At 47.2% G+C, this 24120-nt stretch overlaps 2 protein-coding genes, 1 long non-coding RNA gene and 1 pseudogene across 5 annotated transcripts in view; 1 reads left to right on the plus strand and 3 right to left on the minus strand.

Moving 5' to 3' along the window:
- npdc1b (neural proliferation, differentiation and control, 1b) overlaps window positions 1-1566 on the plus strand; it is a 35335-nt gene extending 33769 nt beyond the window's left edge. For both annotated transcript variants that reach the window (XM_057031739.1, XM_057031740.1), the window contains exons 8-9: window positions 42-141; window positions 244-1566. In XM_057031739.1, coding sequence (XP_056887719.1) covers window positions 42-141; window positions 244-315 — 172 coding nt within the window. In that variant the 3' untranslated portion in view covers window positions 316-1566. The remainder of the gene's footprint in view (window positions 1-41; window positions 142-243) is intronic.
- A 4578-nt stretch (window positions 1567-6144) lies between these two features.
- On the minus strand, window positions 6145-9302 carry LOC130525225 (alpha-(1,3)-fucosyltransferase 7-like). Of its 2 annotated transcripts, none has more exons than XM_057031737.1 (2): window positions 7901-8578; window positions 6145-7818 (listed from the first exon to the last, which is right to left on the minus strand). In XM_057031737.1, the coding sequence occupies exon 2, from the start codon at window positions 7718-7720 to the stop codon at window positions 6785-6787; it is 936 nt and encodes a 311-aa protein (XP_056887717.1). In that variant the 5' UTR covers window positions 7721-7818; window positions 7901-8578; the 3' UTR covers window positions 6145-6784. The 2 variants fall into 2 exon arrangements, with proteins under 2 accessions (XP_056887717.1, XP_056887716.1); XM_057031736.1 differs by lacking the exon at window positions 7901-8578 and adding an exon at window positions 9056-9302 and having other exon boundaries at window positions 6762-7818.
- A 6699-nt stretch (window positions 9303-16001) lies between these two features.
- LOC130526311 (uncharacterized) lies at window positions 16002-16335 on the minus strand. The gene is made up of 2 exons (XR_008950705.1): window positions 16119-16335; window positions 16002-16074 (listed from the first exon to the last, which is right to left on the minus strand). It is a non-coding gene; the product is annotated as an uncharacterized LOC130526311 (long non-coding RNA).
- Window positions 16336-20516: 4181 nt separating this feature from the next.
- LOC130526110 (alpha-(1,3)-fucosyltransferase 7-like) lies at window positions 20517-23961 on the minus strand (annotated as a pseudogene).
- Window positions 23962-24120: the final 159 nt, after the last annotated feature.

A 24120-nucleotide genomic window follows, 5' to 3' on the forward strand; every position in this document is an offset into this window, starting at 1 on the left:
TCTCTGAAGCTCTCTGACTTCATGGCTGTGACCTTCTGCAGACACAGAGATGAGCCCAAGGTTCCTGACTCTGGAGCCTCAACGGATGAGGAGAACGAAGATGGAGATTTCACCGTGTACGAGTGTCCAGGACTGGCGCCCGTGAGTCCCAGTGAATCTGTCCCTCAGGCAACATTTGACCTTTCATGTTGGAGCGTTTCCCTCCCCAGCTCAGTGCTAACACCAACATCTGTGTGTCCTCAGACTGGGGAGATGGAGGTGAAGAACCCCCTCTTTGATGATTCCACACTGTACTTTCAGCGGTTCCATAAGTAGACCAGGACGGGAGGAGCTTCCGCGTGCAGCACTTCCGTGTTTGATCCGACCTGTTGGCTGGACAGAGCAGCAGCAGGAAGCTGAGTCAGGACCGACTGGGACCAGCCCCCCCACTCTGACTGGTTCCTGTTAGTGCAGATATTTAGTGAGGAACCAGCAGAGCTTTCACAGATCCAGTTTCCTCTTTCTGGGTTTGGCTTTTATGTTGTTGTTATGTTTTTTTTAAAGAAATGTGGTTTTAATGGTTCCTGAACCTGCCTGCGTGCAGCACCTGAACCTGCCTGCGTGCAGCACCTGAACCTGCCTGCGTGCAGCACCTGAACCTGCCTGCGTGCAGCACCTGAACCTGCCTGCGTGCAGCACCTGAACCTGCCTGCGTGCAGCACCTGAACCCTCCTGATGTCGCCTCCATGTTCTCCCCGCTGTTCCTCTATGCATGAGTTGATATTAAACGCAGCGTCCGTGTGCATTTAGAGCTGCTGTAGAAAGAACTTCAAAGGCTTTGATGTGGGTCTCTGGAACGGGCCGAGCCCGCGCTGATGTATGTGACCCGTATGTAACCCGCCTAACGCGCTTCTGCCACCTGGAAACCTGCTGCCGTGGCAACGGCTGTTTCCCGCCTGTGTCTCAAACACCGTCGTCGACCTCTGTAACTTTGTTTTCAGCGGACGGAACCAGTCCGGTTCAGAACCCAGAACAGGACCACTCTGGACCGGGATGGTGTTGTTTGACCTTGGCGTGACCTTTGACCTTGGGAATGTTTGCTGCTGGCTCATGCATGGCTGCTGCTGGGTCCTTGGGGCAGGAACCTTGGAGGTTCCTGTGGCCTCGCTGTCGTCTCTCAGGAAAGTCGCTCTCTGCGACTCGTCCCGCTGTCAGCAGGTGGCGCTGTGCTCTCCCTGCGCCCACACACCCACACACAACACACCCTGTGTAAATACGTCTGCAGCAGACTCCAGGAAGTGTTGACACCACAGATCTTTGAACAGTTGTGACGGCTTGTTTTCCTTTGAATTTCCTGAGCTTAGCGGACAAATGGACAGAATCGTCGGGTCCGTTTCTCCTTCAGCGGTGCGTCTTCAGCCTGCCGATGGTGCAGGAACTCTGGAGCCCCGGGGCCACTGAGCTTTATACGGACACTTTATGAGCTGAGGTCTGGACAGTAGTGAGGAGCCCGTTAGCACCATCGTTAGCATGCACGTGGACAACCACAGCTCAAGTCACAGAAATAAACATTTCTATCATCTGGAAGCATCCTTCTCATTCTTGGTCTCCTGACCTTCATCACACTCCTCTGGACCTCCAACCTGCTCCTCCAGGGACGTGGGCCTCCCAGCGGGTGCTGATCCTGTATCTGGAACCAGCAACGGTCGCACAGACGCTCATATCAGCCAGGCCAGCGTTTCCTGGTAGCAACAGCCGCCACAGCCTCCTCACCATGGGGGACGTTAGCAGCTGCTGTCTGGGCTCTGACCATGAGGCCAAACACAGGCGAAACACAGGGGAAACACGGGCAAAACACGGGCGAAACACAGGCGAAACACAGGGGAAACACGGGCGAAACACAGGGGAAACACAGGGGAACACGGGCGAAACACAGGGGAAACACGGGCGAAACACAGGTGAAAGACAAGTGAAACACGGGTGAAACACAGGGAAACACAGGTGAAAGACAGGGGAAACACGGGCGAAACACAGGCGAAACACAGGGGAAACACGGGCGAAACACAGGGGAAACACGGGCGAAACACAGGGGAAACACGGGCGAAACACAGGGGAAACACGGGCGAAACACAGGGGAAACACGGGCGAAACACAGGGGAAACACGGGCGAAACACGGGAAACACGGGCGAAACACAGGTGAAAGACAAGTGAAACACGGGTGAAACACAGGGGAAACACAGGTGAAAGACAGGGGAAACACGGGCGAAACACAGGCGAAACACAGGGGAAACACGGGCGAAACACAGGTGAAAGACAAGTGAAACACGGGTGAAACACGGGTGAAACACGGGAAACACAGGTGAAAGACAGGGGAAACATGGGCGAAACACAGGCGAAACACGGGCGAAACACAGGGGAAACACGGGCGAAACACAGGGGAAACACAGGGGAAACACGGGCGAAACACAGGGGAAACACGGGCGAAACACAGGTGAAAGACAAGTGAAAACGGGTGAAACACAGGGAAACACAGGTGAAAGACAGGGGAAACACGGGCGAAACACAGGCGAAACACGGGCGAAACACAGGGAAACACGGGCGAAACACAGGGGAAACACAGGGTAAACACGGGCGAAACACAGGGGAAACACGGGCGAAACACAGGTGAAAGACAAGTGAAACACGGGTGAAACACAGGGGAAACACAGGTGAAAGACAGGGGAAACACGGGCGAAACACAGGCAAAACACGGGCGAAACACAGGGGAAACACGGGCGAAACACAGGGGAAACACAGGGGAAACACGGGCGAAACACAGGGGAAATACGGGCGAAACACAGGTGAAAGACAAGTGAAACACGGGTGAAACACAGGGGAAACACAGGTGAAAGACAGGGGAAACACGGGCGAAACACAGGCGAAACACGGGCGAAACACGGGAAACACGGGCGAAACACAGGGGAACACGGGCGAACACGGGAAACACGGGCGAAACACAGGGGAAACACGGGCGAAACACAGGGGAAACAGGGGAAACACAGGCGAAACACGGGCGAAACACGGGAAACACAAGTGAAAAAACACGTGAAACAGGTGAAAGACAGAGGAAACAGGTGAAACACAGGCGAAACACAGGTGAAACATGGGAAACACAGACAAAACACAAGTAAAACACAGACGAAACACAGGGAAAACAAGTGAAACACAGACGAAACAAAAGTGAAACACAGACGAAACAGGTGAAACACATTGGAAACAAAAGTGAAACACAGGCAAAACAAGTGAAACACAGGTGAAACACAGACAAAACGCAGATAGAACAGCAGCGCTTTAGCCGTCCAGCTCACAGGTGAAAGACGACATGATGGCTGCACAGGTGAGTCTCAGGCTGCCCACCTTAAAAGGCTCTCATTGATCTGGAAGATGCTGGATGTGGAGCTCCTGAGCCCTTCCTACAGTCAGCAGGTCACCTGCACACTGGCATCACCTGGCGTCTCATGATATTACTACTCACTGTGATAGTAATAGTAATAGCAACGACAGTAGTGTATAGTAGTAACAGTAGCAATGAGGATAGTAGTTATAATAGTACAGAAGAGGTAGTAATAATAGTAGTAATAGGAACAGTAGCAATGAGGATAGTAGTTATAATAGTAGCAGAAGAGGTAGTAATAATAGTAGTAATAGTAACAGTAGCAATGAGGATAGTAGTTATAATAGTAGCAGAGAGGTAGTAATAATAGTAGTAATAGTAACAGTAGCAATGAGGATAGTAGTTATAATAGTAGCAGAAGAGGTAGTAATAATAGTAATAGTAACAGTAGCAATGAGGATAGTAGTTATAATAGTAACAGAAGAGGTAGTAATAATAGTAGTAATAGGAACAGTAGCAATGAGGATAGTAGTTATAATAGTAGCAGAAGAGGTAGTAATAATAGTAGTAATAGTAACAGTAGCAATGAGGATAGTAGTTATAATAGTAGCAGAAGAGGTAGTAATAATAGTAGTAATAGGAACAGTAGCAATGAGGATAGTAGTTATAATAGTAGCAGAGAGAGGTAGTAATAATAGTAGTAATAGGAACAGTAGCAATGAGGATAGTAGTTATAATAGTAACAGAAGAGGTAGTAAATAGTAGTAATAGTAACAGTAGCAATGAGGATAGTAGTTATAATAGTAGCAGAAGAGGTAGTAATAATAGTAGTAATAGTAACAGTAGCAATGAGGATAGTAGTTATGATAGTAGCAGAAGAGGTAGTAATAATAGTAGTAATAGGAACAGTAGCAATGAGGATAGTAGTTATAATAGTAGCAGAAGAGGTAGTAATAATAGTAGTAATAGAACAGTAGCAATGAGGATAGTAGTTATAATAGTAGCAGAAGAGGTAGTAATAATAGTAGTAATAGGAACAGTAGCAATGAGGATAGTAGTTATAATAGTAGCAGAAGAGGTAGTAATAATAGTAGTAATAGGAACAGTAGCAATGAGGATAGTAGTTATAATAGTAACAGAAGAGGTAGTAATAATAGTAGTAATAGTAACAGTAGCAATGAGGATAGTAGTTATAATAGTAGCAGAAGAGGTAGTAATAATAGTAGTAATAGTAACAGTAGCAATGAGGATAGTAGTTATGATAGTAGCAGAAGAGGTAGTTATAATAGTAGTAATAGTAACAGTAGCAATGAGGATAGTAGTTAATAGTAGCAGAAGGGGTAGTAATAATAGTAGTAATAGTAACAGTAGCAATGAGGATAGTAGTTATAATAGTAGCAGAAGAGGTAGTTATAATAGTAGTAATAGTAACAGTAGCAATGAGGATAGTAGTTATAATAGTAGCAGAAGAGGTAGTAATAATAGTAGTAATAGTAACAGTAGCAATGAGGATAGTAGTTATAATAGTAGCAGAAGAGGTAGTTATAATAGTAGTAATAGTAACAGTAGCAATGAGGATAGTAGTTATATAGTAGCAGAAGAGGTAGTTTAATAATAGTAGTAATAAGAACAGTAGCAATGAGGATAGTAGTTATAATAGTAGCAGAGAGGTAGTAATAATAGTAGTAATAGGAACAGTAGCAATGAGGATAGTAGTTATAATAGTAGCAGAGAGGTAGTAATAATAGTAGTAATAGGAACAGTAGCAATGAGGATAGTAGTTATAATAGTAGCAGAAGAGGTAGTAATAATAGTAGTAATAGTAACAGTAGCAATGAGGATAGTAGTTATAATAGTACAGAAGAGGTAGTAATAATAGTAGTAATAGTAACAGTAGCAATGAGGATAGTAGTTAATAGTAGCAGAAGAGGTAGTAATAATAGTAGTAATAGTAACAGTAGCAATGAGGATAGTAGTTATAATAGTAGCAGAAGAGGTAGTTATAATAGTAACAGTAGCAATGAGGATAGTAGTTATAATAGTAGCAGAAGGGTAGTAATAATAGTAGTAATAGTAACAGTAGCATGAGATAGTAGTTATAATAGTAGCAGAGAGAGGTAGTAATAATAGTAGTAATAGTAACAGTAGCAATGAGGATAGTAGTTATAATAGTAACAGAAGAGGTAGTAATAATAGTAGTAATAGGAACAGTAGCAATGAGGATAGTAGTTATAATAGTAGCAGAAGAGGTAGTAAAATAGTAGTAATAGTAACAGTAGCAATGAGGATAGTAGTTATAATAGTAGCAGAAGAGGTAGTAATAATAGTAGTAATAGTAACAGTAGCAATGAGGATAGTAGTTATAATAGTAGCAGAAGAGTAGTAATAATAGTAGTAATAGTAACAGTAGCAATGAGGATAGTAGTTATAATAGCAGCAGAAGAGGTAGTAATATAGTAGTAATAGTAACAGTAGCAATGAGGATAGTAGTTATAATAGTAGCAGAAGAGGTAGTAATAATAGTAAGAGTAACTAGCAAGAACAATAGCAGTTCTAATAGTAGCAGAAGAGGTAGTAATAATAGTAATAGTAACAGTAGCAATGAGGATAGTAGTTATAATAGTAGCAGAAGAGGTAGTTATAATAGTAGTAATAATAACAGTAGCAGGAACAATAGCAGTTATAATCGTAGCAGAAGAGGTATTATTAATACTAATTGTAGTAATAATAGTAACAGTGTAGTAATAATAGTAATAGAGTAACAGTGGAAGTAATAATAGTTGTAGCTACAGTAGTAATAATGATAGTAGTTGTAACAGTAATAACAGTAGTAGTAATAACAGTAGCAACACTGGTAGTAATAATAGTTGTAGCTACAGTAGTAATAATGGTAGTAGTTGTAATAGTAATAACAGTAGTAGTAATAACTAGTAACACTGGTAGTAATAATAGTTGTAGCTACAGTAGTAATAATGATAGTAGTTGTAACAGTAATAGCAGTAGCAGTAATAACAGTAACAACACTGGTAGTAATAATAGTTGTAGCTACAGTAGTAATAATGATAGTTGTAACAGTAATAACAGTAGTAGTAATAACAGTAGCAACACTGGTAGTCAGTGGGAGGATACACACTGGTAGTAATAACAGTTGTAGTTACAGTAGTAATAATGATAGTAGTTGGAACAGTAATGGTAGATGCAGTGGTAATAATAATGTAGTAGTAATAACTACTAACCCTAACCCTAGCTATCCTAATAATAGTAGTAATGCCACTGGTGTCGTTCACCTGTTTGAGAGAGACGGTAACAAAAAGCTTGAGCTTTGTTTCTGTCAGAGTTTTGGTTTATTGAAGTGTAATACATCATCTATTGAACCCATCACAACCCGCTGGGACGGGCACGCTGGCCTTCTTGCCTCTCCACCAAAGTTCTCAGCCATTGACCCAGGCCTCCAGGTCCCGGTAGGTCTTCCTTGCTGCTAGATGGGGGTACCTGACACAGATCTGACACAGCCGTTCCCTCCAGTCCGTGTAGGCTTGTACCCGGTGACTCTGGTGCCACTGGAAGTACTCGTCGTAGGCCCGTCTGTCTGCAGCCGTGTGCTTCAGGTGGGCAGCGAGTGCTGCGGGGCTGCTGAAATCTTCCACATGGATGAAGGAACCAGGGGGTGCCAGGGCCTCGTAAGTGGCCCTGCTTGGGCCCAGAACTACGGGAACAGCTCCTGCTTGGAACGCGTTCCTCCAGAGTTTCTCGCTGATGTAATCTTTAGCCTGAGAGTTCTCAAAAGATAAGTAAAAATAACACTTTGCAATTGTGGGCAAGAGTTTCCGCTTGGACAAGGGCCTCTTGTTCCAGGTGCCGTACACATTGATGGGAATGTACTGTTTCAGAGTTTGGTACAACTTGGCCCGGGCCTGGTGGGGCCGGTATTTACTGACCACCCAGCTGACTAAACAAGATCGATTGGAAGGGACCTCGATCCCGTGTCTGTCAGCTCCTGACACGGTCTTGCCGTATGGGATGGGTATGTCTGCATCCTGCCGGTAGCTCATGGTCCAGTTGAAGAGGCCATTGAGCCGGGTCAGGTTTGCGTTGTTCGCAGGAGGCTCCATGGACAACCAGACCCAGTGTTGGGAGGCTGGACGATCCAGGTGCAGGGGCAGCGAGATCAGACCTCTGCTCAGCTCCTGGTGATGGAAGACCACCACATCAGCGGTGGAGAAGGTGGAGGTGTCATCAGTGAGGAAGCAGCGGCTGATGTTGTACAGCTCCAGACATTTGTCCCCCCCCAGCCTGTAGGAGTGTCCAAAGGGCCAGTGCCACAGCAGGATGCTGATGTTTCTATGGCGACTGTGAGGATGAGACATCTGCAGGAAAAGCTTCTGGTCGATGATGCTGATGTACACCAGGGACACCAGCGAGGAGAGAAGGATCAGGAGGAGGCCTCGGGACCCCCAACTCAGGACTGCAGAAACAAGAACAGGAAATCAGCATTTTATGCATCTACATGTCTCCTTAAATCGGTCTTGGTCTTGGTGATCCCTCACCGGTGTTGGGAGGGTTTTTAATTAGAAGGCTGTCGACCAAAGTAGGCAAGGCGAGGCTCCAGGGGACCTGGTGGGTTTCACCTGTCTGCCTGGTTGCTGCCTGCTGCTTCTGAGGCGCCACCTGACTCACCTGCGGCTCATTTGGGCCGATTGGATCTGCAGCTTTACAGAGCGCCTCGTCTAGAGAACTTTTGAGGTTGAACCTTTGCTACTCTGCCTTGCTAGTGAGCCTTTTACCCGCCTCACCTTCGTCTGCTCCCACTTCCCACCGCTCCGATCAGCCTGCATCAACCTTTGATCAGATCCAACCTTTGATCAGATCCAACCTTTGATCAGATCCAACCTTTGATGGTCGCTTTAGTCCGAGTCTCCATGTTGGGGTCCGTTTCTGGCTTCAGCCGGCGCCAAGTTACGTCACACTTTTGTCATTAAAGAGGGTTTTTTTTTGGAAGTTTCACTCAAACACCCTGATAAAATAACTGATTTTGTATATTTTTTTTGTAACATGTTTTTCAGTTTGCTTTACTGGGAAATTATTTTGGATGTTTTTAGTTTTATTTAGTTTTCACGGAGTAATTTTCTCTTCTGAGTTTAGAGCATTTAGAACAATGGAAACATCCACTAAACGGAAGCAAACGTGACCGGATGCTTCACTTATATCAGGTTTTATTTTGATCTGGGGTTGAGACTCTGGTAGATGATGTCATGTAGATGGTTTGACTTGTAGTTGGTTGATCACCTGATCACCTGATCACCCGATCACCTGAGCACCTGCGGACTCCAGAAGGAAGGAGTCACCTGTAGGTCCAAGGGCCTGGCGGGTATCTCGATAATTCGGGGAAAACATTATTCAACAAATGGGGGGAAAACGACCCGACGATCTAAATGTTTAAGATTTTAAATAAAGTTTAAAGTTGAAGCAATTCTCATTGTCCTGTTTTCAGGTTCTGTTGCTGACTCGACCGTCCAGAACCTGAAAACAGGACAATCATCAGGTGGTGAACAATGTTCATTTTCAGCTGGATTGTTTTTGGTGTGAGAATAATAAAAGAACAAATTCTGAAGCTTAATAACACAGTTACGACACGTGTAATAATACAGTCCAATTCTGAATAGTGTGTAAAGAGTTTCTGTGGTTGGAACTAAAGAGCCTACCGGAGGTCATTTGGACCGCTGCCGTCAGCACCTGGACCCAGTAGCACTGCAGACCGTCGGGCTCCTGCCCGAGTCACATGACGCTTGTAGAACTTTGTCCAACTGGGTTCATCCTCAGCGATGAAGAAGCAGCTCCTCCCTCCCCATGAGAAGCAGAAAAACACCACCTCGTTTCTTGCTCCACGCCCCAGCGGGTTCCTGGGTTAGGGTGGGACCGGTTCTCAGAGTGGCACCCTCCTATAGAGCGGATCCCATCACAATGCAGGCCGAAGCAGGCCAAAATGATGACCAGGGTGCCAAAAGTCGATGCTGACTGCCAGACCACCCTATCTGAGCCTCCTACCTCCCCACAAACATCGGGAGAGTCTGCATTGTTGGCTCATCAGCCCCAGAGCACCAGCACATCCACTGACCCAAACCTAACTCACCCTTCTTCCCCTCCGTCCCCCTCATCCCCTCTAGTTACTTCTCCAGAGCCAAGTGACAGTTGGCCATCTGTATTTCCTAGCCCGTCTCAACCCTCAACACTTCCCACCTTTAGGCCAAATTACCATTTAGCTAGACCCAACCACAAAATCCAGGACTGGGTCTTCAAAAGCAATCAAAGTTTCCTCATCCTGGGTGACTCCAACGTTGACCACTTCCCCGAACACACCAATCCAGATATACAAATAGACAGTTACCCCGGAGCAAACGCCTACCATTTCCTCAAAGTCTGTGAAAATTCCCCCCCCAACCCGAATACCGAGATCGTAATCTTTTCCATAGGCATTAACAACAGAGACCAGGACCCAAGCAAAACCACAATCAAGCAACTAAGGAGATTATTCCGTGCAGACAAGCGGACCTTTCCCAATGCAGCAGCCTACTTTCCCATCCTCAACTACTCATCCCAGTTAACACAGACACAACAGGACAATTTGGAACTTATCAACGAAACCATGACAACACATTACCAAACACTGCCGGAAATCCCAAACCACCTCTTCATTACAGAAAAAGACAACATCACTTGGACCCCCTATACAGCAAGACTCATATTTGCTAACTGGCGCGGACAACTTCTTCCTGAAACCCCCGTAATTTAAATTTGCACTGAGCACAGATTCCAATCTCAATCCCAACCCTAACCCAATCTCCATCTCCCACCCTAACCCCAAACCTAACCCTAACCCCTAACCTAACCCTAACCCTAACCCTAACCCCAACCCTAACCCTAACCCTAACCCCAACCCCTAACCCTAACCCTAACCCTAACCCTAACCCCAACCCCTAACCCCAACCCTAACCCCAACCCCTAACCCTAACCCCTACCCTAACCCTAACCCTAACCCTAACCCTAACCCTGAACCCTAACCCTAACCCCTAACCTAACCCTAACCCTAACCCTAACCCTAACCCTAACCCTAACCCCTACACCCCCCTAACCCCAACCCCTACCTTCCCCCCAACCCTAACCCTAACCCCAACCCTAATTCTTGCCCCAACCCCAAGGTCAATCCTAACCACATACCTACTTGCCATTCCACCAAAGTCTTCTCTGACTGGGCGATCCAACTCTCTCCCCTATCCTGTCCGGAACTTCTCGAGCCCTGGCTAATCGCTTTCCCCCCCCCGGGGGGGCCCTCACCCTCCGCACTCCCCTGCTTTCCCGATCAGTAGGCCAGTGCAAAAAAGTTTTATCCCAAACCCTGAACCCTAACCCTAACCCAACCCTAACCATGCCCGTGCCACTGATCGGTAGTTCACAGTCCAAAATTGGACTTTAAAACTCACTGGGGACTTGCGGTGAGACCTAAAAGACAGACCGCCCGAGGAAACTGCTTGGTTGGAGGGGCCCCCGGCGGGCTCATCTGGTCTTGAGCCGGCCTCGCCCGCTTGGCAGCCGAGGGTTATCCGGATGAGCTAATCCTCTTGGCTTTGTGCTGCAAAACACCTATTACCACACAGGAACTCTCCCCAACACACCTTCCACCCATTTACCCAATCAGTCACTCTCCCTCTAGAATTCAAATCATAACGCCCAACCAGAACCCACGACACTTTTTCCCTCCGAAAGTCTCCACAGACCCCCCTTACTACCCAATCCCAGCCGGGGGGAGGGACTCACCCTCCCTCAACACCTTAAATACAGTCACGGGGGCCATTCTCAGGCTTCTCCCCTGATGAAGCAACACAATTGCGAAACGTCGGGATTTTCCACCTCTGTGTGTTAGCTCTGCTGTCCTTTTTACGATAATTGGACCAGCTTTTAACTTGCTTTTAACAGAAATTTTCTAGATTGTTTTACGGAAGCTTTTAACTCTTATTGGCTTTTAAAACTTTGAAATTGAAATAAAGATACTTTTAATCCAATGGTGGGGGGCTCTGCCAGCCCAGGATCGATTAAATGACTCCCCTGGAAACATTTTAAACTCCAAGTGGCGCTACTAACTGTTTTGGAAGTCTTATTCCAGCGGAATACAAACAGAACTACGACGGCAACTAGGACGGAACCAAGATCCTAGGAACTCAAAGCAAACCAAGGACACCCACCCACGTCGAAAACGAAAAGATCGACCCTGGGAAGAAAGCTACAAACACCAGCATCAGCAGGTAAGAGCCCTCCACCACATGTTTGATTCACACAGGACAGCATCTACACACAGGGATGGACCTGAGAATGGCTCCACCTTCACATACAGGTACACACACAACACATCCCTCTTCACGACACCACAGAACAGAACACAACGCCCAACACACTCCATCCCACTCAATCACCCACCAGACCCAGACACTAGACACACTAGCAAACAATATTTCAAACTGATACAAGCAATACATCACAAAGAAATCATGGACATTGCACTCACTACTGCCACACTCCCGTTAGGTATGAAAAGACAAGTACATAGACTCACAGACTTCATTAAACCTTCCACTCCAACAATAGACACACGCAATAAGATCCAGGAAAACACCAACCAGTGGATGAAAAACACAATTTCTGTACTCCACCAACATTACGCAAACACAATCATGTCCATATCTGTATCACCTTTTAACACAATAGCAGCCCAAATAGCCACCGGTTGGGCCCATAAACGCTATGGCCCAAGACTCACGGCCACTTCATTACAAACATTCCATACACTTTGCCAGGACAGCCAAGAAGCAACCGCCATCACCATTTCTCCACAACCCCAAGCTACAACCAACAACTCACCAACCCATGCCTTAGCCACCATCCCGGAAGTGGCTGAAGAAAACCTTTCACCACGACCAACTCCCTCACATCACCCTCCACACACTGTTGAAATAGCAACGTCATCCACCCACACAGTCAGTAAAGGCCCCAGGAAAACACCGGCCTTCTTTCCACTATTCACCCCGCAACCTACATCACGTCCTAAGATCCCTCCCGGCACACCGACACCACCTTCAGAACTCTCCCATAACGATTCTCCAGACCCATCCACCCTAAACCTTACGGCCAAGCGGGTCACCTGGGGGCCTCCTCCACCTAAGGAAGACCCAGTTCCTGCCATTGTACCCGTCCCCCCTACAAGTTCCTTCACTACTGAACAACCTGCCAAAATTATTTCCACCACACCCAAGTTACCCATAATAGCTACAGATACCCACCACCCCATTACCCAGCCGACCACACGGGATCACAATTTAATCACACACAGTCTTCACTCCAATGTCTCTGTCTCTCTCCCAGACAAGATCCTCCCCTCTTCCCCACAGCTACCTTCCGCTGGTGCCCAGGTGGATCTGATTGAGCTAGGGATCCCATCACAATGCAGGCCGAAGCAGGCCAAAATGATGACCAGGGTGCCAAAATCGATGCTGACTGCCAGACCACCCTATCTGAGCCTCCTACCTCCCCTACCCCACAAACATCGGGAGAGTCTGCATTGTTGGCTCATCAGCCCCAGAGCACCAGCACATCCACTGACCCAAACCTAACTCACCCTTCTTCCCCTCCGTCCCCCTCATCCCCTCTAGTTACTTCTCCAGAGCCAAGTGACAGTTGGCCATCTGTATTTCCTAGCCCGTCTCAACCCTCAACACTTCCCACCTTTAGGCCAAATTACCATTTAGCTAGACCCAACCACAAAATCCAGGACTGGGTCTTCAAAAGCAATCAAAGTTTCCTCATCCTGGGTGACTCCAACGTTGACCACTTCCCCGAACACACCAATCCAGATATACAAATAGACAGTTACCCCGGAGCAAACGCCTACCATTTCCTCAAAGTCTGTGAAAATTCCCCCCCAACCCGAATACCGAGATCGTAATCTTTTCCATAGGCATTAACAACAGAGACCAGGACCCAAGCAAAACCACAATCAAGCAACTAAGGAGATTATTCCGTGCAGACAAGCGGACCTTTCCCAATGCAGCAGCCTACTTTCCCATCCTCAACTACTCATCCCAGTTAACACAGACACAACAGGACAATTTGGAACTTATCAACGAAACCATGACAACACATTACCAAACACTGCCGGAAATCCCAAACCACCTCTTCATTACAGAAAAAGACAACATCACTTGGACCCCCTATACAGCAAGACTCATATTTGCTAACTGGCGCGGACAACTTCTTCCTGAAACCCCCGTAATTTAAATTTGCACTGAGCACAGATTCCAATCTCAATCCCAACCCTAACCCAATCTCCATCTCCCACCCTAACCCCAAACCTAACCCTAACCCTAACCCCAACCCCTAACCCCAACCAACCCTAACCCTAACCCTAACCCCAAACCCTAACCCTAACCCTAACCCTAAACCCTAACCCCAACCCTAACCCTACCCCAACCCCTACCCCTAACCCTAACCCCTAACCCTAACCCCTAACCCTAACCCTCTAACCCTAACCCTAACCCTGACCTAACCCTAAACCCTAACCCTAACCCCTAACCCTAACCCCTACACCCCACCCCCCTAACCCCAACCCCTACCTTCCCCCCAACCCTAACCCTAACCCCAACCCTAATTCTTGCCCCAACCCCAAGGTCAATCCTAACCACATACCTACTTGCCATTCCACCAAAGTCTTCTCTGACTGGGCGATCCAACTCTCTCCCCTATCCTGTCCGGAACTTCTCGAGCCCTGGCTAATCGCTTCCCCCCCCCCCGGGGGGCCCTCACCCTCCGCACTCCCCTGCTTTCCCGATCAGTAGGCCAGTGCAAAAAAAGTTTTATCCCAAACCCTGAACCCTAACCCTAACCCAACCCCTCTTTACCCTAACCCCAACCTTCTCCCTAACCCTAACCCTAACCCTAACCCCACCACCCCTCTTTACCCTAACCCCAACCTTCTCCTAACCCTAACCCTAACCCTAACCCTTACCCAAACCCTAACCCTAACCCTAACCCCAACCCTCACCCCAACCCCCCTCCTACCCCTAACCCTAACACACTCACAGAGGACAATTCAGGGGGAGTCCCGGACCCACAGACCCCAGCCTTCCCACAAAAATCACAAATCATACCATTCATTTCTACTTTTTCACATAGAACCACAACCCTACAGTACACCATTAAACAAAACTTTTCAACCATACTACACCAACAACACCCTTCTCTATACCACACAAGATTATCCTAGCACACAGAAAAAACAGAAACCTTCATTCCATACTCACCACATCCAAATTCCCGGACCAATTCATCACACCCCAACCCAGACATAGCCAACACTACCGAAACAGAAAATTCATTCAAAACACATACACTGGTACAGGGTTCCCCACGCTAGGCCTCACTTCCATCCATTCCACCAACGTAGTCTACATCATCACATGCACCCTCTGCAATAAACATTATATAGGTGAAACACAAAATTCCATACATACCCGTCTAACACAGCACCTTTACAATATAGCAGGAAGTCGACTTGGCACCACCCTTGTCCGGCACTTCCAAGAGCACCCAGTCAGCCACCTTATCATCTCGGGGCTGGAAACCAATAACAGCTGGACAGTGGGACAGAGGAGAAGAGCGGAACGCATATGGATCAACAAATTAGGCACAAAGACACCACATGGCCTCAATGAACATCCATAGAACCTATCTTTCCCAATCAGCCAACTTAGACAACTTAACATTCTTACAAGCCGAACCAGTCTCTTATCTACCTATGGATCGACCCATTTATCTTCTACCCAGCTTTTATTACATAACTTCGTTTTCTCTATTTTTTTTTCAATTTATATTATTTTTATTTTTATTTATATTGTTTATTTTCCGTTTCCCCCCCCCCCCCCCCGGGGGGGCCCTCACCCCCCTCCCCACTCCCCTGCTCAGAGATCAGTAGGCCAGTGCAAAAAAAAGTTTTATCCCGAACCCTCTAACCCTAACCCTAACCCTCTAACCCTAACCCTAACCCTCTAACCCTAACCCTAACCCTCTAACCCTCTAACCCTAACCTAACCCTCTCTGAAGCTCTCTGACTTCATGGCTGTGACCTTCTGCAGACACAGAGATGAGCCCAAGGTTCCTGACTCTGGAGCCTCAACGGATGAGGAGAACGAAGATGGAGATTTCACCGTGTACGAGTGTCCAGGACTGGCGCCCGTGAGTCCCAGTGAATCTGTCCCTCAGGCAACATTTGACCTTTCATGTTGGAGCGTTTCCCTCCCCAGCTCAGTGCTAACACCAACATCTGTGTGTCCTCAGACTGGGGAGATGGAGGTGAAGAACCCCCTCTTTGATGATTCCACACTGTACTTTCAGCGGTTCCATAAGTAGACCAGGACGGGAGGAGCTTCCGCGTGCAGCACTTCCGTGTTTGATCCGACCTGTTGGCTGGACAGAGCAGCAGCAGGAAGCTGAGTCAGGACCGACTGGGACCAGCCCCCCCACTCTGACTGGTTCCTGTTAGTGCAGATATTTAGTGAGGAACCAGCAGAGCTTTCACAGATCCAGTTTCCTCTTTCTGGGTTTGGCTTTTATGTTGTTGTTATGTTTTTTTTAAAGAAATGTGGTTTTAATGGTTCCTGAACCTGCCTGCGTGCAGCACCTGAACCTGCCTGCGTGCAGCACCTGAACCTGCGCGTGCAGCACCTGAACCTGCCTGCGTGCAGCACCTGAACCTGCCTGCGTGCAGCACCTGAACCCTCCTGATGTCGCCTCCATGTTCTCCCCGCTGTTCCTCTATGCATGAGTTGATATTAAACGCAGCGTCCGTGTGCATTTAGAGCTGCTGTAGAAAGAACTTCAAAGGCTTTGATGTGGGTCTCTGGAACGGGGCGAGCCCGCGCTGACGTATGTGACCCGTATGTAACCCGCCTAACGCGCTTCTGCCACCTGGAACCTGCTGCCGTGGCAACGGCTGTTTCCCGCCTGTGTCTCAAACACCGTCGTCGACCTCTGTAACTTTGTTTTCAGCGGACGGAACCAGTCCGGTTCAGAACCCAGAACAGGACCACTCTGGACCGGGATTGGTGTTGTTTGACCTTGGCGTGACCTTTGACCTTGGGAATGTTTGCTGCTGGGCTCATGCATGGCTGCTGCTGGGTCCTTGGGGCAGGAACCTTGGAGGTTCCTGTGGCCTCGCTGTCGTCTCTCAGGAAAGTCGCTCTCTGCGACTCGTCCCGCTGTCAGCAGGTGGCGCTGTGCTCTCCCTGCGCCCACACACACACCCACACACACACACACACCCTGTGTAAATACGTCTGCAGCAGACTCCAGGAAGTGTTGACACCACAGATCTTTGAACAGTTGTGACGGCTTGTTTTCCTTTGAATTTCCTGAGCTTAGCGGACAAATGGACAGAATCGTCGGGTCCGTTTCTCCTTCAGCGGTGCGTCTTCAGCCTGCCGATGGTGCAGGAACTCTGGAGCCCCGGGGCCACTGAGCTTTATACGGACACTTTATGAGCTGAGGTCTGGACAGTAGTGAGGAGCCCGTTAGCACCATCGTTAGCATGCACGTGGACAACCACAGCTGAAGTCACAGAAATAAACATTTCTATCATCTGGAAGCATCCTTCTCATTCTTGGTCTCCTGACCTTCATCACACTCCTCTGGACCTCCAACCTGCTCCTCCAGGGACGTGGGCCTCCCAGCGGGTGCTGATCCTGTATCTGGAACCAGCAACGGTCGCACAGACGCTCATATCAGCCAGGCCAGCGTTTCCTGGTAGCAACAGCCGCCACAGCCTCCTCACCATGGGGGACGTTAGCAGCTGCTGTCTGGGCTCTGACCATGAGGCCAAACACAGGCGAAACACGGGCGAAACACAGGGGAAACACAGGGGAAACACAGGCGAAACACAGGGGAAACACAGGCGAAACACAGGGGAAACGCGGGCGAAACACAGGGGAAACGCGGGCGAATACAGGGGAAACGCGGGCGAAACACGGGCGAAACAGGTGAAAGACAAGTGAAACACGGTGAAACACAGGGAAGACAGGGGAAACGGGCAAAACACGGGGAAACACGGGCGAAACACAGGCGAACACAGGGAAAACACGGGCGAAACACAGGGGAAACACGGGCGAAACACAGGGGAAACACGGGCGAAACACAGGCGAAACACAGGGGAAACACAGGGCGAAAACACGGGAAACACAGGCGAAACACAGGGGAAACACAGGCGAAACACAGGCAAAACACAGGCGAAACACAGGGGAAACGCGGGCGAAACACAGGGGAAACGCGGGCGAAACACGGGCGAAACAGGTGAAGACAAGTGAAACACGGGTGAAACACAGGGGAAACACAGGTGAAAGACAGGGGAAACGGGCAAAACACAGGGGAAACACGGGCGAAACACAGCGAAACACAGGGGAAACACGGGCGAAACACAGGGGAAACACGGGCGAAACACAGGCGAAACACGGGAAACACAAGTGAAACACGGGTGAAACACAGGTGAAAGACGGGAAACACAGGCGAAACACGGGCGAAACAAGTGAAACACGGTGAAACACAGGTGAAAGACAGAGGAAACAGGTAAAACACAGGCGAAACACGGGCGAAAAACGGGAAACATAAGTGAAACACGGGTGAAACACAGGTGAAAGACAGAAAACAGGTGAAACACAGGGGAAACACAGGCGAAACACGGGCGAAACAGGGGAAAGACAAGTGAAACACGGGTGAAACACAGGGGAAACACAGGTGAAACACGGGAAACGGGCAAAACACAGGGGAAACACGGGCGAAACACAGGCGAAACACGGGAAACACGGGCGAAACACAGGGGAAACACAGGCGAAACACAGGCGAAACAAGTGAAACACGGGTGAAACACAGGTGAAAGACAGAGGAAACAGGTAAAACACAGGGAAAGGCGAAACACGGCGAAAAACGGGAAACACAAGTGAAACACGGGCGAAACACAGGGGAAACACAGCGGCGAAACACAGGCGAAACACGGCGAAACACAAGTGAAAGACGGGAAACACAGGCGAAACACGGGCGAAACACAAGTGAAACACGGGTGAAACACAGGTGAAAGACAGAGGAAACAGGTGAAACACAGGCGAAACACAGGTGAAACATGGGAAACAGACAAAACACAAGTAAAACACAGACAAAACACAGGGAAAACAAGTGAAACACAGGCGAAACATAAGTGAAACACAGGAAACACAGACGAAACAGGTGAAACACAGGTGAAACGCAGATAGAACAGCAGCGCTTTAGCCGTCCAGCTCACAGGTGAAAGACGACATGATGGCTGCACAGGTGAGTCTCAGGCTCCCACCTTAAAAGGCTCTCATTGATCTGGAAGATGCTGGATGTGGAGCTCCTGAGCCCTTCCTACAGTCAGCAGGTCACCTGCACACTGGCATCACCTGGCGTCTCATGATATTACTACTCACTGTGATAGTAATAGTAATAGCAACGGCAGTAGTGTATAGTAGTAACAGTAGCAATGAGGATAGTAGTTATAATAGTAGTAATAGTAACAGTAGCAATGAGGATAGTAGTTTAATAGTAGCAGAAGAGGTAGTAATAATAGTAGTAATAGTAACAGTAGCAATGAGGATAGTAGTTATAATAGTAGCAGAAGAGGTAGTAATAATAGTAGTAATAGTAACAGTAGCAATGAGGATAGTAGTTATAATAGTAGCAGAAGAGGTAGTAATAATAGTAGTAATAGTAACAGTAGCAATGAGGATAGTAGTTATAATAGTAGCAGAAGAGGTAGTAAAATAATAGTATAATAGTAACAGTAGCAATGAGGATAGTAGTTATAATAGTAGCAGAAGAGGTAGTAATAATAGTAGTAATAGTAACAGTAGCAATGAGGATAGTAGTTATAATAGTAGCAGAAGAGGTAGTAATAATAGTAGTAATAGTAACAGTAGCAATGAGGATAGTAGTTATAATAGTAGCAGAAGAGGTAGTAATAATAGTAGTAATAGTAACAGTAGCAATGAGGATAGTAGTTATAATAGTAGCAGAAGTGGTATTAATAATAGTAAGAGTAACTAGCAAGAACAATAGCAGTTATAATAGTAGCAGAAGAGGTAGTAATAATAGTAGTAATAGTAACAGTAGCAATGAGGATAGTAGTTATAATAGTAGCAGAAGAGGAAGTAATAATAGTAGTAATAATAACAGCAGGAACAATAGCAGTTATAATCGTAGCAGAAGAGGTAGTATTAATACTAATTGTAGTAATAATAGTAACAGTGTAGTAATAATAGTAATAGCGTAACAGTGGAAGTAATAATAGTTGTAGCTACAGTAGTAATAATGATAGTAGTTGTAATAGTAATACAGTAGTAGTAATAACAGTAGCAACACTGGTAGTAATAATAGTTGTAGCTACAGTAGTAATAATGGTAGTAGTTGTAATAGTAATAACAGTAGTAGTAATAACTGTAGTAACACTGGTAGTAATAATAGTTGTAGCTACAGTAGTAATAATGATAGTAGTTGTAACAGTAATAGCAGTAGCAGTAATAACAGTAACAACACTGGTAGTAATAATAGTTGTAGCTACAGTAGTAATAATGATAGTAGTTGTAACAGTAATAGCAGTAGCAGTAATAACAGTAACAACACTGGTAGTAATAATAGTTGTAGCTACAGTAGTAATAATGATAGTTGTAATAGTAATAACAGTAGCAGTAATAACAGTAGCAACACTGGTAGTCAGTAGGAGGATACACACTGGTAGTAATAATAGTTGTAGCTATAGTAGTAATAATGATAGTAGTTGTAACAGTGATAACAGTAGTAGTAATAACAGTAGCAACACTGGTAGTCAGTGGGAGGATACACACTGGTAGTAATAACAGTTGTAGCTACAGTAGTAATATGATAGTAGTTGTAACAGTAATAGCAGTAGTAGTAATAACAGTAGCAACACTGGTAGTCAGTGGGAGGATACACACTGGTAGTAATAACAGTTGTAGCTACAGTAGTAATAATGATAGTAGTTGTAGTAACAGTAAAACAGTAGTAGTAATAACAGTAGCAACACTGGTAGTCAGTGGAGGATACACACTGGTAGTAAAATAACAGTTGTAGCTACAGTAGTAATAATGATAGTAGTTGTAACAGTAATAACAGTAGTAGTAATAACAGTAGCAACACTGGTAGTCAGTGGGAGGATACACACTGGTAGTAATAACAGTTGTAGCTACAGTAGTAATAATGATAGTAGTTGGAACAGTAATGGTAGATGCAGTGGTAATAATAATGTAGTAGTAATAACTGCTAACCCTAACCCTAGCTATCCTAATAATAGTAGTAATGCCACTGGTGTCGTTCACCTGTTTGAGAGAGACGGTAACAAAAAGCTTGAGCTTTGTTTCTGTCAGAGTTTTGGTTTATTGAAGTGTAATACATCATCTATTGAGCAAACCCATCACAACCCGCTGGGACGGGCACGCTGGCCTTCTTGCCTCTCCACCAAAGTTCTCAGCCATTGACCCAGGCCTCCAGGTCCCGGTAGGTCTTCCTTGCTGCTAGATGGGGGTACCTGACACAGATCTGACACAGCCGTTCCCTCCAGTCCGTGTAGGCTTGTACCCGGTGACTCTGGTGCCACTGGAAGTACTCGTCGTAGGCCCGTCTGTCTGCAGCCGTGTGCTTCAGGTGGGCAGCGAGTGCTGCGGGGCTGCTGAAATCTTCCACATGGATGAAGGAACCAGGGGGTGCCAGGGCCTCGTAAGTGCCCTGCTTGGGCCCAGAACTACGGGAACAGCTCCTGCTTGGAACGCGTTCCTCCAGAGTTTCTCGCTGATGTAATCTTTAGCCTGAGAGTTCTCAAAAGATAAGTAAAAATAACACTTTGCAATTGTGGGCAAGAGTTTCCGCTTGGACAAGGGCCTCTTGTTCCAGGTGCCGTACACATTGATGGGAATGTACTGTTTCAGAGTTTGGTACAACTTGGCCCGGGCCTGGTGGGGCCGGTATTATTTACTGACCACCCAGCTGACTAAACAAGATCGATTGGAAGGGACCTCGATCCCGTGTCTGTCAGCTCCTGACACGGTCTTGCCGTATGGGATGGGTATGTCTGCATCCTGCCGGTAGCTCATGGTCCAGTTGAAGAGGCCATTGAGCCGGGTCAGGTTTGCGTTGTTCGCAGGAGGCTCCATGGACAACCAGACCCAGTGTTGGGAGGCTGGACGATCCAGGTGCAGGGGCAGCGAGATCAGACCTCTGCTCAGCTCCTGGTGATGGAAGACCACCACATCAGCGGTGGAGAAGGTGGAGGTGTCATCAGTGAGGAAGCAGCGGCTGATGTTGTACAGCTCCAGACATTTGTCCCCCCCCAGCCTGTAGGAGTGTCCAAAGGGCCAGTGCCACAGCAGGATGCTGATGTCTCTATGGCGACTGTGAGGATGAGACATCTGCAGAAAAAGCTTCTGGTCGATGATGCTGATGTACACCAGGGACACCAGCGAGGAGAGAAGGATCAGGAGGAGGCCTCGGGACCCCCAACTCAGGACTGCAGAAACAAGAACAGGAAATCAGCATTTTATGCATCTACATGTCTCCTTAAATCGGTCTTGGTCTTGGTGATCCCTCACCGGTGTTGGGAGGGTTTTTAATTAGAAGGCTGTCGACCAAAGTAGGCAAGGCGAGGCTCCAGGGACCTGGTGGGTTTCACCTGTCTGCCTGGTTGCTGCCTGCTGCTTCTGAGGCGCCACCTGACTCACCTGCGGCTCATTTGGGCCGATTGGATCTGCAGCTTTACAGAGCGCCTCGTCTAGAGAACGTTTGAGGTTGAACCTTTGCTACTCTGCCTTGCTAGTGAGCCTTTTACCCGCCTCACCTTCGTCTGCTCCCCCACTTCCCACCGCTCCGATCAGCCTGCATCAACCTTCGATCAGATCCAACCTTTGATCAGATCCAACCTTTGATCAGATCCAACCTTTGATGGTCGCTTTAGTCCGAGTCTCCATGTTGGGGTCCGTTTCTGGCTTCAGCCGGCGCCAAGTTACGTCACACTTTTGTCATTAAAGAGGTTTTTTTTTGGAAGTTTCACTCAAACACCCTGATAAAATATCTGATTTTGTATTTTTTTTGTAACATGTTTTTCAGTTTGCTTTACTGGGAAATTATTTTGGATGTTTTTAGTTTTATTTAGTTTTCACGGAGTAATTTTCTCTTCTGAGTTTAGAGCATTTAGAACAATGGAAACATCCACTAAACGGAAGCAAACGTGACCGGATGCTTCACTTATATCAGGTTTTATTTTGATCTGGGGTTGAGACTCTGGGAGATGATGTCATGTAGATGGTTTGACTTGTAGTTGGTTGATCACCTGATCACCTGATCACCCAATCACCTGATCACCCGATCACCTGAGCACCTGCGGACTCCAGAAGGAAGGAGTCACCTGTAGGTCCAAGGGCCTGGCGGGTATCTCGATAATTCGGGGAAAACATTATTCAACAAATGGGGGGAAAACGACCCGACGATCTAAATGTTTAAGATTTTAAATAAAGTTTAAAGTTGAAGCAATTCTCATTGTCCTGTTTTCAGGTTCTGTTGATGACTCGACCGTCCAGAACCTGAAAACAGGACAATCATCAGGTGGTGAACAATGTTCATTTTCAGCTGGATTGTTTTTGGTGTGAGAATAATAAAAGAACAAATTCTGAAGCTTAATAACACAGTTACGACACGTGTAATAATACAGTCCAATTCTGAATAGTGTGTAAAGAGTTTCTGTGGTTGGAATTAAAGAGCCTACCGGAGGTCATTTGGACCGCTGCCGTCAGCACCTGGACCCAGTAGCACTGCAGACCGTCGGGCTCCTGCCCGAGTCACATGACGCTTGTAGAACTTTGTCCAACTGGGTTCATCCTCAGCGATGAAGAAGCAGCTCCTCCCTCCCCATGAGAAGCAGAAAAACACCACCTCGTTTCTTGCTCCACGCCCCAGCGGGTTCCTGGGTTAGTGGGACCGGTTCTCAGAGTGGCACCCTCCTATCGAGCGGCACTGTGCTGGGTGGCACATGTGACCCAGATCATTGATACGTGGAAACCACAAGCTGGTGTGAACCACAAGCCTGTTCCTGTTCCTGTTCCTGCCACCTTGCAGAGCTTTTTCACTCCAACCTTTGTTGCACAATCGCTTGTGAAACCTCAAACGGTTCAGCTGCTGCAACATGAGGTTTGGCTGGTTGCTTTCAAAAGTTGGACCGACAGAGCAGACGGCATCAGAGTGCCCCATCTGGCCCTTCCTTCCGGACCCACCCCGCCCCACCGCAGGGCGCTGGTGACAGGCTGCTGAGAGATGACCAGCAGAGGCGGCGCCAGATGCAGGTTCTTCAGAGGTCTCAAGAGGAACAAAGGTTTCTGTCGTCACTCCAGAATGACCGCACGTGAAGAGAAGCTTAGACCATCTCCTGAAATGATTAAAGGCAACAACTAAACCATCGACCATCCTTTTCAGACGCTTTGATCTGCCTTCTGACCTGAGCTGTGGAGAACTTCCTTTCTCTGGATCCTCGCTGAGGTGTTTCTACACCCATCTGGGGTCAGTTCCCCTGACTGGAGCTGAGATAAACACTGACACCAGCCTCCAGACCAGAGATCTGAAGGCTGGTGTCAGTGTTGGGCTTTGGTTTCTATTGTTCCTGTCA

This window comes from Takifugu flavidus, chromosome 5 (genome assembly GCF_003711565.1).
Source record: "Takifugu flavidus isolate HTHZ2018 chromosome 5, ASM371156v2, whole genome shotgun sequence".
Lineage (NCBI taxonomy): Eukaryota > Metazoa > Chordata > Actinopteri > Tetraodontiformes > Tetraodontidae > Takifugu > Takifugu flavidus.